Genomic DNA, 13,787 nt, shown 5'->3' on the forward strand with positions numbered 1-13,787 from the left:
CTCGACAAAAGTGGCCAATTCCTCGCAGGCGATTTTACTGAGGGTGCATCTGCACCCCCTACTGGTCAAATGAAAATGCTATTTGGACATATTAAATAAATAAATAAAAAAAGTATATTTGAAAATGTTACATGTGTTAGTCATATTATGTGCAATAATAATTTATTGCAAATGAATCCAGTTTCTATTTTTGTGGCTCAGATTGTCGTAACCTGTAATCAAGAAGCTATGCCCCCTGCCCAATTTTACGTTTATTATACTGTATGTATTAAAGGGCCCCTGTCAAGGTATCGCCCCCCCCCATCTGCGAGGGTATCTATGCCCCTCTGGCGTCCTGTTTCTAATGTATGACTGGTTGGGCTCTTTCTCATCTTGCACTCCCTGTGAGAAAAGCCTAAAGCCACCTACGCTGTTCCTCGATACACGTCCATGACTTGATGTGGCCCTTTGAGATCATATTTATGTTACAGGCTGGTCAAACAATAACCACTACTAAGAAAAGAATATGAATTTGAACACAGAGAGAGATAGACAGGTAGACGCCCAAACACTTCCGACGGTTTTGGTGTTTTAAACGCTGACGGTTATAAAAGAACGAAGTCGGACAACCTTCATTTTTACGTCACCACGTAGCTTGCGCGCTCGCTCATTGGCCGTCCGGACACGCGGAAGGCGCGCCAATTTCGAAGTTTGAAATCGGGAGCGTGAAGAGAGAGGCGGCGGCCCCGCAGTCCAGAGCGAATCTGGGTCCTGAGAGATATTTTCACGGCGGTTTGTACGGCTCCCGACGTCTGGTTTTGGCTTTCCGGATACCAGAATCTGGCCAGTTATAAGGTGCGGGTGAAATGGAGCCTTTTCTGGAGGTAAAGTAACATTTCTCTGAGTACTGGAGCGGCTTACCCCGATTTATGAAAAAAATGATACATTACACTTTGCAAATTACTTTGAGCTGTTTTAATCTCCGACTGCTCATTTTGAAATATTGCTGGTAAATGTACTGTGTTAACATTACCCATCATATCTGTCGTTTTTTGTTTGTTACGAATTTGCACTTTACTGGTTTCTGCTTTTCTGTAGGTAAATATCTAGTTGGCTCTTTTGTAAAACTAACGTTCATCAAAAGTTATTATTAAAGTGCCCCAATGCTTGTGATGCAGCTTTAGGTTTATAATAGAATAAAACAGATTTTCCCTAAGACTTCTTGTGTGAGAGTCTGAAAGCGTGAGTGTTACGCCAGATGCATGAGAGTTGGCAACCTTGAATATTTTACTAAGGGCTTAAGAGTATATGTAATTTCTAAGACAGGGGTGGCCAGTCTTATCCAGAAAGGGCCGCTGTGTACGCGGGTTATTGCCGCATTTCTCTAATTACTGGACTGATCGGCTGAATAGTTCTCTCACCTGGGTTTGAATAGCTGACCTAAAGGTTATCCCCAAAACCTGCACACCAACTTGCCGTTTGTGGATAAGATTGGCCACCCCTTTTCTAAACGAAAGCAAACCGATTTGGTGTTTAGACCACGGCCAGGTCGGGGCCTCGGGCAGTCGGCAACGCGCTGTTTCTCTCCCGGTCTCCAGTAGGTGGCGTTGCTCCGCTCCCCCCCCTCCCTTGCTCCTTAAACATTTGCGGGTGTCCTCTTCCTTTCCGTATCTACCAGCTTGTCTCTACAAATGCTTTGCCTAACCCCACACACGAATTGCTTTGATGAAGGCTGTTGGATATTCTAGTTTTAATATGAGCAGACTTGTTAAGTTTTATACCAGTGGCTAATACTTTAAGCAGCCGATCTGGGCAGACTGGATGAGTTTGGTTATGTTCGGTGTGAGCTGTGACCCCAGCAACTTGCCAAATTGTGTCCTTGTGGTGTTCTTACACAAGAACTTTGTTCAAAGTTTGAGGCTAACTTGCTAGAAAACTGTACATTTTTAACAGAAGTTCAGGTCTTATGGGCCGAGTGGGAGAAAAGTAAAATATTTGGGTCCTGCTACCATGCATTTGGAAGTTTTCTCCATCCTGTTTCTTTCTTGCAGACATCGTGTAGCAGACCTGATGCTTTGGAGCTGCACACCCCAGACAGGAAGGGTGTGGAGGATGGAATCGGTGTGATGGTGGGACAGAAAAGGCAGAGAGCCCTTCTGTCCGATGATGAGGAGACCAGTTTGCCCATCCCTAGTGAGTGTTTTACCCTATACTTTTGAAAGATTCTTCTTAGATGTACAGTAAAAGTGCTTGTGTCTGATGTCAGGAATGAGGTACTGTTGGATAGGCAAATTTTCCAGATTGTTCAGTGTTACTGTTGAACATTTAATTGTAGCACATTTTTCACTTACTTTAATCCATTTATACACGCACAATTGTTTGCCATGATGACAAAACAATGCGGTGATGTCGGATGAAATCGGATATTCAATAGAACCCAAGGGATCATGAGGTAAACAATGGTAGAAGTTGCAGATCAAGGGGAAAGACTAAGCGTGTTGCTCTATAGGAATGTGCAGAAACTGACACGTCTTGTGTGACGCTTCCCTCTATATTTTGTTAGTTTAGTGAGAATTTTTAATAGAATAATGTTACTTATGCATTTAAGTTTTTACTGATATTTTAGAATTTTGCTGACTACTTGAAGGCTGGATACAGGAGCTTTTACTATGTTGTGTTTTTTTTTTGGAAAACTATCCTCTTGAAGGGTGACGTGTTGCTTGCATTGAGGAATTTCTCCTGTTGCAGAGTCGCAGGAAAGTTCTAAGCGGCGATGCTTGGAGCCGGTGGGAGATGAAAACATTGACCCCCTGCATCGCCGGCCAGGGTCCCCTGAGAGGTGTCGTCTTCGACAGCTGGAACAGGAAGTAAAGCCAGATACCCCAGCGGTGTCTTCAGTTCGCACCAGACTACAGTGGCTGGCGCATAAGCAGGAAGGTCAATACCCCTCTGGTGAAAGATGCATCTTCCCTTTAAGTTGTGAACTGGGCTTTTAACCTCGGTGTTTTGCACCCTGAGGATGAGATTAGGGTTTCATTAAGTACAAAAGGGAGCCAAATTGTAGCGAATTTGCTTTAAGAAACTTTTTACTAACTGCAAGATCCAGGGTCCTGCTGCCTCTTCTGTAGTGTAAGTCTGGTAAATCGCTGCAGATGGAGCAGTGCCACAGAGATGCCTGTCAGACCCTGTGCAAGGAGAGCCCACCTGCAGCTCGGAGCTGCACTCCATAGGTACCGATGCTGCTTTTTCCCCTGCCCGCGTGGGCTGGTGCACCTAGTCACACGGTTTATGACGTAAGCTCAGTCACGCATGCAGCATTTCGTCCTCAGGCTGGGCTCACACATTCATGCTGTCATGCAGTTCATTGTGTGCACATCCTGTACTATGCAACAATATGTGCAAATGATGGTTATGTCATTGATCTCATTTGTTCTGAACCTATTCTAATAAAGGACTTTTCTGGAGGGCGCTGACTTGTTTCCATCCTGAGACCTCAAGCGTGGCAGTACCTGCAGCTCTGATGACTCTGAATGTTGCTCTCTGTAGGTAATGTGGAGTTCCGTTCCCGGGTGGAGCGCTTCGAGCTGCCGCCTCCGCAGAGCCCGGCTATCTCCACGCCCCGCTCCCAGGCGCTCTCCAACCTCGCCCGCTCTGTGCAGCAGAAACTGCAGAGCGCCGACACACCGAGTTCAGTCCGAGCCTCCCGCATTCGCCAGGTGGGTTTCCGGCTGCCGCTTGCCTGTGACCCCACTCTGCGCGCACTTGTGTCAGTATGGCTTACTTTTTGCCGTGTCTGTACACCAGGAGCGGCAGGAGGAGCTCCGTCTACTGCGCTCGCAGCCAATTGCTGAGAACGCTTGGATGAAAAGGAGCCTGTCGGACCCCTCCCTGGCTGAGGTGAGTCGGTAAAGATGGGGAACTGGACTGTTGAATGATTGAATGATTTCTGGCTCTTAACTCCTTCCATTAGAGCAGGGATGGGTTTTAGCTTCTCCTGACATACAGTTACCTGTAACATTGTAAACAGCCGTCGGGTTAATCGGTTGCCCGATGAAGAAGGGTAGTGCGGTAGCGTTACGTGACCTCCAGTTTTCACCGAAAGGGGAACTCGCTGCTGCTGTCCTCACCACGAGTGGCTCCTCACTACAGGAAGCTGCAGTGGCCACCTTTGCTTCCCTGGGATGTGAGTGTGCTCTCAGGGATTTGGGGTTGGAGGTTGCACCCAGCTTGTGTTTAGAGGCATGGGGTTAAAATCACAAATGTCCGCATGCCTTTTAATCATGCACAGGGTTTTCTCCATCTGGTGTCACACTTTATTTTGTAGTCTACACAACATGTGAGTCTGAAGCCACCCAGTTAGTCCCCTACTAGGTATGCCGGTGTTTCCCAACCCTGTACTCGGCGACCCTGTACTCGGCGACCCTGGACAGTCCATGTGTTTGCTTCCTCTCAGCTCCTAGTGCACGTGTACCAGGTATTCGATGTTCCTGATTGGCTGAAAACTTGGAGGGAGCAAAAATGTGGACTGTTCAGGGTCCCCGAGGACTGGGTTAGGAAACACTGAGGTATGCCCCTGTCTGACTTTCTGCCCCGATACCGATACCAATACCTGGGCTTTGGACTTCAGCCAATACAGAGTACCGGTCCAGTACCCGTGTTTAATTAAGAAGCTGTAGGCTTTGCCTTACTGTGGAGAAGACTTTGATCATTCTTTTCAGTAGAATAAAGTTTTCCAATCTCTAAAAATTGGAAGTGTGCACATCGGCGTGTCACCTAGCAACACAAACACTTCAACTCACAAGTATAAATGCTTGTGGTGATATGGGCTTAGTTTAGGTTACAGTGTAGGCGTGGCTTAAAAGTGTAATTCAGGATGGATATGTAGAAGTGATATTTAGACTTCTGCAGTATAACAGTAACTAAGCATACTGTGGAATTTTCTTTCAGCGAAACTGTCTTGATTTATTTCAGAATGCTGGAATAGTGTTACTTAGAAAATACCGTCGATACTTTTTACGCCGCAGTGTAATGTCTGGACAGAGAAATTAGATATTGTCCAATCGTAATACTTTTTTAGTGATATATAACCCAAGCCACCCTAAGTTATGCTATATGCTGTAATCGCTGTAAGCTATATTTGGCAGTGCTGCCTTTGCCTCTGGAAACGATGGCTTTGCAGATATTGCAAGTAGCTATAGAACTTGTTAGCATAGCAACTTCAAGAGTGAAATACCTCCAAATTGCTGACTTGTTGGCTCCATCCATGCTCTGTTAGCTGTCTTTTTGGCGAAATGTACACTTTCACCATCGTGCTGCTGGCACACGTGCAAGTAGACATAAGCATATCAAATTGAATAGATTGGGCCCCATTGTCATTGATATCCGGTCCAGCTGTCTGTCAGTGTTGGCCTGATTTCCAGTATTAGTATCAGATTGGTGCATCACTATGCCAAACCGGACTGAGTGGATAGATGCAAAGCAGTAATAAGCACTGTAAATTGCACAGGTTGAAGCTTCTGAGAACAGAGCCAGCAATGATGAGCAGCCCAGGCCAGCATGCAGTGGCAACCCTGCTTGCCCCCTGGAACCTAGTAAGGAGCTCCATTCTAATGCAGGTAAGATGCGTAGTCCACTGAAGGGAATGGAGGACAGGGGCATCTGGGTGGAAGCACATGGGTGACACAGGTGTGACGTTCAGTGAGTGGTATGGGCTTGTAGGATTTATTGTGGAAGCTGGAGTATAGAGGTTGTGGCACACTTCAACAGGAGAGCAAGAGGGACCTATGTGCCCAACATGAAAACACTTTCTACCTGCAGAGATGCTTTCTTCAGGTGGTCAGCAGGAGCAGAAGGTGCCTTCACCAGAGGAAAGGCAAAAAGTACCGGCTGAGATGCTAGAAGAATCAGCTTGCTTCTTTGGAAAGCAAGAGCTTGAATTTCTTCCAAGTGATATAGAATTTGCAGAAGGTCAGCAGCAGGCAGGGTTGGAATCCCCTGGAGGAGAAGAGCAGGGTGGGGAGGAGCGACAGCCTTGCTGTGTAGTGGAGCAGGTTGAGGGGGAAGAAGAGCAAGGTGAGGAGCGACTGCCTTCCTGTGTGGAGGAGGAACAGGTTAAGAGGGAAGAGCAGGGTGAGGAGGCGCGACAGCCTTGCTGTGTAGAGGAGCAGGTTGAGGGGGAAGAAGGGCAAGGTGAGGAGCGACTGCCTTCCTGTGTGGAGGAGGAACAGGTTAAGAGGGAAGAGCAGGGTGAGGAGGCGCGACAGCTTGCTGGTGAGGAAGAGGAGCAGCCCACTTGTGAAGAACATCAGGGACAAACAAAGGAGACTTTCAGTGTGGAAGAGCAGGGCCAGGTAGAGGATCCTGGTGTAGAAGAACAAAACGTTCTCCATACGGTGTCGCGGGGACAGAAAAACGTTGCATCTGTTCAGGAGTCCAAGATTTTGTCCAGAGTGTCTGAGATGAAGGAAGCCCCATCAGGTGAGCTGCACCTTCAGGCACATGCCTCTGGGTTTCCTCTGTCATGTTGAAGGCTCAGATGCAGATTTTGTGTGTTTAATCCCCTGGCAGGTAAAGACCTGAGTCAGGAGGAGATGAGCACCTCTGGGATGATTGACCAGCTGTTTGCTGGAGTCCTGGATACTGAAGAGGAAGAGGAGGACAAGAGAATGAAAGGACACTGCGACTCGGATGCTGCAGAGGGGAAAGGGGAGGAAATGGGCCTTGGCACTGAGGATGTTGAGCTGGAGAGTAGGTCGCTGGACAGCAGTACAGATGAACTGTTGACCCTCCCTCCCAGCTGCATCCTTTCCCCGCTCAGCAAGTCTGTGGAAGCCGTGGTCACTCCTTTGGTAAGGGCCTCCTCATCTGTAGCTCAATAAATAGTCAGGTTGAAGTGGGGTGTCGGAAAAATGCATTTTATATGCTCATGCAGGCTTCCCAAGTGCTTAAGTGCTAAACTACACTATAAGGATAGAAGTATTGGGACACCTGTCCATTACACCTACAGGAACTTGTATGACATCCTATTCTAAGTCGTCTGTACTAGTTTCCACCCCCCGCAGCTTCGTCACGTGCCGCTCTTCTGGGAAGACTTTCCACAAGATTTTGGAGTGTGTTGGGAGTTTTTGCTCGTTTATCCAGAAGAGCATTTGTGAGGTCAGGCCCTGATGTTGAACATGAATGCCTTGCTCACAATCTGTTCTAGTTTATCCTAAAGGATGTTTGGAGTTGAGGTCTGGGCTCTGCAGGCCAGTCAAGTTATTCCACGCCAGACTCACCCAACCATGTTTTTATGGGCCTTGCTTTGTGCGCTGGGGCACAGTCTTGCTGTAACAGGAAAATTGTGCCCATGAAGTTGGAAGCATAGAATTATCCAAAATGTCTTGGTATGTTGAAACATTGAGTTCCCGTCACTAAAACTAAGGGGCTCAACCCAACCCATGAAAAACAACCCCATACCATTATCCCTGCTCAACCAAACTTCACAGTCAGGCAGGAAATGTTCTCCTGGCATCTGCCAAGCCAAGACTCATCCATCAGCCTGATACTTGGCATTGTGCTTGATGTGAGGTTTGCATGCAGCTGCATGGAAGCCCATTCTGTGAAGCACCTGCCACACAGTTTTTGTGCTGGAGTTAATGCCAGAGGAAGCTTGGAACTCTGCAGTTACTGAGTCAGCAGAGCGTTGGCACCTCAGCACTCGGCGATCCCACTCTGTTACTTTACGTGGTCTGCCACTTCGCGGCTGTGTTTGTAGTTTGTAGCCACTTACAGCTGGTTGTGGAATATCTGAAGAAATTTCACAAACTGACTTATTTCTATACACCTGATGCAGTAGATCTAAATGAAACGTCTGAGTGATTGAGGTGTGTCCCAATGCTTTTTTGCATGTAGTTTGCCTCCCTTGGCTGTCTGTCTATGCTGAGATACTACACAACAGGTTTTGTTTTTAGCTCTGATTGCAGAAATTGCTTTTTTTTCACCCAATGGTAATGAATTTTGCTTTACGTACAGACGACCCCCGTGAGTCATTATTCAACATCATTTTAAAGGTATATGCAAGTAGAAAGAACTAGGATGCTGGGAGTATGCACGCTACGCTGCTGTACAGTGGGAGTAGCGGCCAGAAGTCATACTAGGCAGAATAAAAAATGTTGCGCGCAGGAAATGGGAGCCCAATGAACACAATTTGGACTTGGTTCTCTTCGTTCATATGTCTGAAAGTTCGTAAGTGGAGGAGCGTCTGTACTAGTTGTAGGTTACTGGGATACTAGGCAAAGTTTGCCGCTGGCCTGGAGCCTAAAGATAAATTAATGTAAAGACTCTGGAGGATGAAGAAACTATTGAAATGCCGCTTCACCGTTCAGCTGTCAGCCTTCCTCAAGATGCAGCCACTCTTGGTGTGTTGAGGTCATGTTGAGGTGTGTAGTAACATCTCACTATTGCTGCCCTGATAGAGACTTGCCTCCAGCTGCCTGCCTGATGTCGCCTCTGTGAATTGTATCCCAGAACGGCCCCATAACCCCCCATCCTCGAGCGCCCCGCTCTACAGGTAAGGGTGAGCTGATGCCGGCAGGGTGGGCCTGCTCCATAAAGGCTGCTTTGACCGCTGACACGAGTGACCCTGCAGTGGGTAAAAATCCTGCTGGTGTTGCCAGTGAGATTAGCTCATGTTGCATTGATTAAGATCAAGTACTTGTATTAATAAACCCCTTTTGAGATGCTCATGCCACAGTCTGATACTGTTTATTTGAAATAGCTGGTGCATTTTTAATATCTGAATTGCTAGCTCAATGAGGATCTGTACTGAAACGGCAGGTTCTTAGTGCTGGATGTCAAATGTGATCATACATGCTCTTTTAGAAGGAGAATTCACACCTTGCCTTTTTTTGGCCAGCATTGATGCATACCGCACGCAGCGGCAGAACTCCCAGCATGCCGTGCACATTGTCACTCCGACCACAAGCAGGAGGAAACCGCAAGCATCCTGCCCCCAGCCACCGATCAATACCAAAGACAGGATCAAGGTAGGGTAGTTTCTGCGACGGCAGAGGGGTTTGCTTGTTCTGGGTGGGGCAGCCCCCCTGTGACCGACTGTGACTCCCCGCAGGCTCTCAGCGAGGAGGCAGCTAAACTGCAAGCCGTCGTCACGCAGACCCTGCAGGCGCTGAGCTGCTGCACTGACGAGGACCATGGGAAGGGCTCCCTGGTGGAGGCTGAGGCAGAGAAGCTTCTGCTCGTCTCCTGTGAGTCTCTGCATTTGCAGTTTCGTTATTGGAGTCGATAAGTGGTCGTAGTCTGGCTTTTTAGATGTCCTTAATGACACACAGGGTCCCCATCAAGTAGGAAGAGATTTGTTTTCCTGTGTGTGTGTGGCTGGTTTAACTTTGGGTTCCTCAAAAATATAAGTAGCTGACTCGTGCATCTGTGTTTCCTTCTCAGGTGAGAAGCGCACAGCCCTGTTGGCTGAGGTGGCACAGCTGAGGGTGGGAGTTGAGTCAGGAGAGGCGGTGACAGTCAGTCCCTCTCAGGAACCCTGCAGGGGCACCGTCACCATCGCCAACATACAGCTTCCCCTGAAGGTGGATTTTGTCTGCTCCTCTCTGACGCTCGCAGGTATGCTTGTGCCACATCCACACCTGCACTCGTGAGCCCACATGTATGCTCAGCCTCACCATCTGTACGAAACCCGCACAGGTCGACCAACGCACTATTTCTTTGTTCTGATCCGCTACGGGGCCTGCAACATCGTGGCCTCTCCCCTGGCCACAGCAGCTGATGCCCAGACTGGGGACAGCATCTCCTTCCCTACCTCTGTCACTCTGTGAGTGGTCCTGCGGGTGCCTGTTGCATATGCAGTGTGTTTTTTTTTCTTGTGGGTATCTCACACTGTATTGCCCGTGTGGTGCTGTAGGCAGGACATCCGCTCCAGTTTTGAGATCGATGTGGAGGTCTACAGCTTGGTGAGATGGAGCAGCTCCAGCAAGCTGCAGTTCTTCGTTTTTCTTTTCATCACGACAGGCAGTCTATTCCTTTTGCGTGGTCTCTTATGGGGTGTTGTCTTCTGTCTTCCTCAGTCTCAAACACCAGGGAACGCCAAGAACTTCAACACAGAGCGATTCTCTACCAAGTCTAAGGTATACTGAACTGCTGGAGTTTGTTTGACACTGGGGGGAGGGGGTCCATACAGTGACACCTGCATATTTCCAGAAGCACTTAACTTGCCTTTTCCTTGGTTGTTCCACCAGGTTACTCCAAAGAAGTTTTTGAGCTCTATCAAGGTGACTGCTTGACTAGTGCCATCTGACATAAACCTTAGTCTGAGTACATTCTGTGACTCTAAGCTTTTTTTTTTCTTTCCCACTCTCTCTTATTGTAACAGAGAGCCAATCACAATGCAGCATGTAAGTGTCCTCGTACATTCTGGGTCCTGCTGTCTGCCGTGTAACGACCCAATTTAACTCCCCGCCCTCATCTTCGCAGCAGCCGCCCTCACATCTGTGGGTCCCCAGCGTTCCAGTAACTTCTGCCTCGTGGGCTCGCACAAACTCACCCTTGCTTCTCTGGGCCAGACCAAATTTCCGCTGGACAAGGTAGGTATCCCGATGCCCCCCCCCCCCCACCACACACACACACACACACACACACACACACACACACACACACACACACACACACACACACACACTGGCTATTGTGTTTCTTCTGAAACCTGAATCCAGTGTGGCTGTTCTTGTCAGTCCTTGTTCTTTAATCTGTTTTAGTATCTGCTTGTCGGGTGTCATAACCCTTTTTCTTTCCACTGGATTTGCGCAAAAAATTGATGCTGTCACTGCAGCAAATGCTTGTCGCCAGTTTGACAGTCTTTCAGTATGCAAACATCTCGATCAGTTGTGAAAATTTCAAGTTCACATCAGAATATTTAGCAAATCCGTGTCATTTTTGGTGTGATATGTCTATATCGTAATTCCGTATGCATTCTGAGATCACGCAGCAGCGTTTTTGTGAAATAATGGGATTGCTGATGCAGAGTGTGAGTTCCAGTCACTCAGCTGGGAGGGTCAGGGTGCCTCAGCCTCTCGCCCTCTTTGATCCCTAGTCTGTAAGTGCTTGGCAGGCTTCACAGCCTGGGCCTCCTCACCGATTGGGACTCTGCGGCTCTAATGCTCTTTCTTGTTTTCTCTCTTCACTCTAGATGAAGTTTGATGGCAAAGTCAGGAAGCTTCTCGGGGATGAATTTCAGGAGAAGGTTTAATGCTGACAATTGCCAGCCATGTATAGATCTGAGATGCAGTAGAGCTTCGGAGTGCTTTCAGTGTCAGCTTGGCTCCTCCTCTTACCTCCCCTCTCCCCTCTGATGGTCTGTCTGTACCCAAGTGCATTTCTGCTACTACTCCCTGACCCCTCTATTATTCCCCTCTTGCCTAATGTCCTGCTCCTCTCCTAAGCTCCAAAGCGTGGTTGCTCCCTTTCGCTGTGGAATAACGCTGCCCTGCTGACTGTCTAACCAGGCTTAAACCTCAGCTAACTCCCTTGTGGATGGCAAAATACAGTGGACGTCCTCAGATATGAACGAGCTAATAACACTGCTGCTGCCCTGCCTGGCAGGTGCCGTTCTTGTCACCACTGGAGGGAAACATCTATTTGCAGCTGAACTGTGAGAGCCATTCCAATGTCCAACACAAGGGCTTCCTGGTGAGTCCCTGTCCTGTCTCAATTAGATGGACAGCTCAGTGTTATTTTAACCTGCAGTGGTTGAAAATGCAGTCTTCCTCTCTCTCGCTCTCAGACCATGTTTGAGGACGTGTGTGGGTTTGGGTCATGGCAGCGCCGCTGGTTTTCACTGGAAGGGAACCTGCTCTTATACTGGAGCTACCCCAGCAGTGAGCGCAGCAAGGTTAGTATGTTCATCCGGCAGCTGAATGTCTGCTGTTCTTCATGCAGAATTCCCAAAAAGTGGTCTGACCTTCACCTTTCCGGTCCCCTTGTTGTGCTCTCATTCCCCTTACAGCCTCCAGAGGGCAGAATCAGCCTAGCTGGCCATGCTTATCAGTGTGTAAGGCTGGTGACGAGGGACTCCTGTGCACGACCACACACTTTTGAGCTTGTGAGCTCCAAGGCCCTCCAGGAGGATAATGGTGTCACACTTGACAAGTAAGAACCTCACACTACGTTATTTTGACAGGCACCCTCTGGGCTTTTAGTCGGTGGTGTCATTTTGGGATCTTTCTGCTACTTTCTCTTTGGGATACTGCAGTATTTGGTATGGTGGGATTTTAAACAGCTTGACATTCTCTTTCGTTTCAAAATAAAAACTTGTCTTTTTTTTTTTTCCTAAGTTTACTGGTATGCCTGTACCTACTTGGTGTTCTTATAGAACAAGGGTAATTTATCAGTAACTATGAACTTCCTTTCTGGAGGCTTTTCATGAAGTTTTGTTCATTTAATAGGCGAGTCATAAATATCCGTGGGTTTGAGAGCAGACGTACTGCGATCCTCCACTGATTATCTTAGTTAACTGGACCAGCACCAGAAAAACGCCTTGTGGTATCTGATATGATGGTAGTGTTACCATGGTAAAAATATTAAAGGATAACGCATATCCTTCATTTTTTTTAATTGCAAAATGAATATGACTGTTATGTGGTTTCTCTGCTCTTGCTGTGAGAGAGCAGACTGTAGTCGCTCTCTAATCGTACTGTATGCTCCTCGTCAGGCACTGGTTCTCAGCTGACACGCCTGAGGAACGGGCCGAGTGGATGGAGAAACTGAACCAGGCTCTTCTGGATTTGCACACATGGACTTACTGTCCAGGGGGCCCAGAGCCCCCCAGGCCATGCAGGGAGAGCCTGCTGTAAGCCGCACTGTCAGCTGCGCCCCCAGCCTTGAGTACCCTGGGTAGGGATGGCAGGGCCAGTGTCATGGTGGGTTAATCTGCATGCAGTGCAGGCAGTGTCCTTTGCTTGTATGTTTTACTAAGGAGTCGGCTCTTTATCTAATAACGTGCGTTTTGATTTTCATATTGGGAGAGATTTGCATAATGCCTGTAATCAATTTTCCATGTTTGTTTAGTGGGCCCAGTTTTGATTAGTGTTACTTTTATTTCCAGTTTTACCTTTTAAAGCGTCTTCCCAGTTCCTTGTACTGTTTCCTTTCTGTTAGTCCTTTGGATTACGATGGTTATGATGACCGCAATGATGAAGGCAGGCTGCTGTAGGGGCTTTGCTGTGTGTGTTTTGTTTTTCTCTCAGTTAATCAATACGTCCTGACAAATGGTTTTTACACCCAAGGTGATCGTAATGTGCAATAGGTATGCATATGAAAGCCCCTCTAGAATGATCCGCTGCTTCTGGACTCCAGGCTGCGGAGTGCGGTTTTGCACGGGTGTGAAGAATCGTTGATCTGTCCTCCTTTGGACATCACTGCTATGCATATGTCTTTTTTTATGTATCTGTTCTATGTAACACTACATGTGTATAAGAATAAACTCTTATTGCAGAGGATGCCTGTTTTCTGTCTCTTTTTTCATATGAAGTGAAAATTCCCTGAAAAACTTTCTAAAAAAACATACATTTACTGTGTTGTGAGCCCCCTTCACGGGTTTAGTATTTTAGAATATAGTTAATGGTTGAGTTGGTGCTTTGCTGTGATGTTTTAGAATATAATAAAAGGCTGAGATGCACCGCGAGAAAGGGTTACAGTTCATATACACCTAAAGAGTTGAATACGTGTACTGTCGGGGCGTTTTACAGTATCCACTCTTAGCAGGCGGTTTAAATACAGTGAGGTGAGCGTATGAATTCCTCCAT

General features: G+C 47.5%; 1 protein-coding gene across 9 annotated transcripts; it reads left to right on the forward strand.

The window, feature by feature from the left end:
- The first annotated feature begins 620 nt into the window (after positions 1-620).
- On the forward strand, positions 621-13,481 carry si:dkey-30c15.10 (uncharacterized protein LOC559353 homolog). 9 transcript variants are annotated; one of them, XM_049031567.1, is made up of 26 exons: positions 622-863; positions 2,031-2,172; positions 2,728-2,916; positions 3,132-3,209; positions 3,526-3,695; positions 3,784-3,876; positions 4,082-4,162; positions 5,486-5,594; positions 5,797-6,051; positions 6,169-6,456; positions 6,547-6,827; positions 8,436-8,530; positions 8,876-9,005; positions 9,089-9,224; positions 9,421-9,594; positions 9,676-9,802; positions 9,893-9,941; positions 10,056-10,115; positions 10,227-10,259; positions 10,361-10,382; positions 10,462-10,571; positions 11,174-11,227; positions 11,587-11,673; positions 11,768-11,875; positions 11,990-12,132; positions 12,695-13,481. In XM_049031567.1, exons 1-26 carry the CDS (start codon positions 846-848, stop codon positions 12,834-12,836), a joined length of 3,174 nt encoding a protein of 1,057 aa, XP_048887524.1. In that variant the 5' UTR covers positions 622-845; the 3' UTR covers positions 12,837-13,481. The 9 variants fall into 9 exon arrangements, with proteins under 9 accessions (XP_048887519.1, XP_048887524.1, XP_048887518.1 ...); XM_049031562.1 differs by having other exon boundaries at positions 621-863; positions 5,797-6,456; positions 10,465-10,571; XM_049031561.1 differs by having other exon boundaries at positions 5,797-6,456.
- The last annotated feature ends 306 nt before the right edge of the window (positions 13,482-13,787 follow it).

This window comes from Brienomyrus brachyistius, chromosome 11 (assembly GCF_023856365.1).
Source record: "Brienomyrus brachyistius isolate T26 chromosome 11, BBRACH_0.4, whole genome shotgun sequence".
Lineage (NCBI taxonomy): Eukaryota > Metazoa > Chordata > Actinopteri > Osteoglossiformes > Mormyridae > Brienomyrus > Brienomyrus brachyistius.

Excerpts from the sequence above, each read along its gene's own strand:
- si:dkey-30c15.10 (XM_049031561.1), top strand. Across the intron at positions 9,006-9,088 it reads ATACCAAAGACAGGATCAAG|GCTCTCAGCGAGGAGGCAGC; the intron begins GTAGGGTAGTTT and ends GACTCCCCGCAG. Across the intron at positions 10,383-10,461 it reads AGCCAATCACAATGCAGCAT|CAGCCGCCCTCACATCTGTG; the intron begins GTAAGTGTCCTC and ends TCATCTTCGCAG.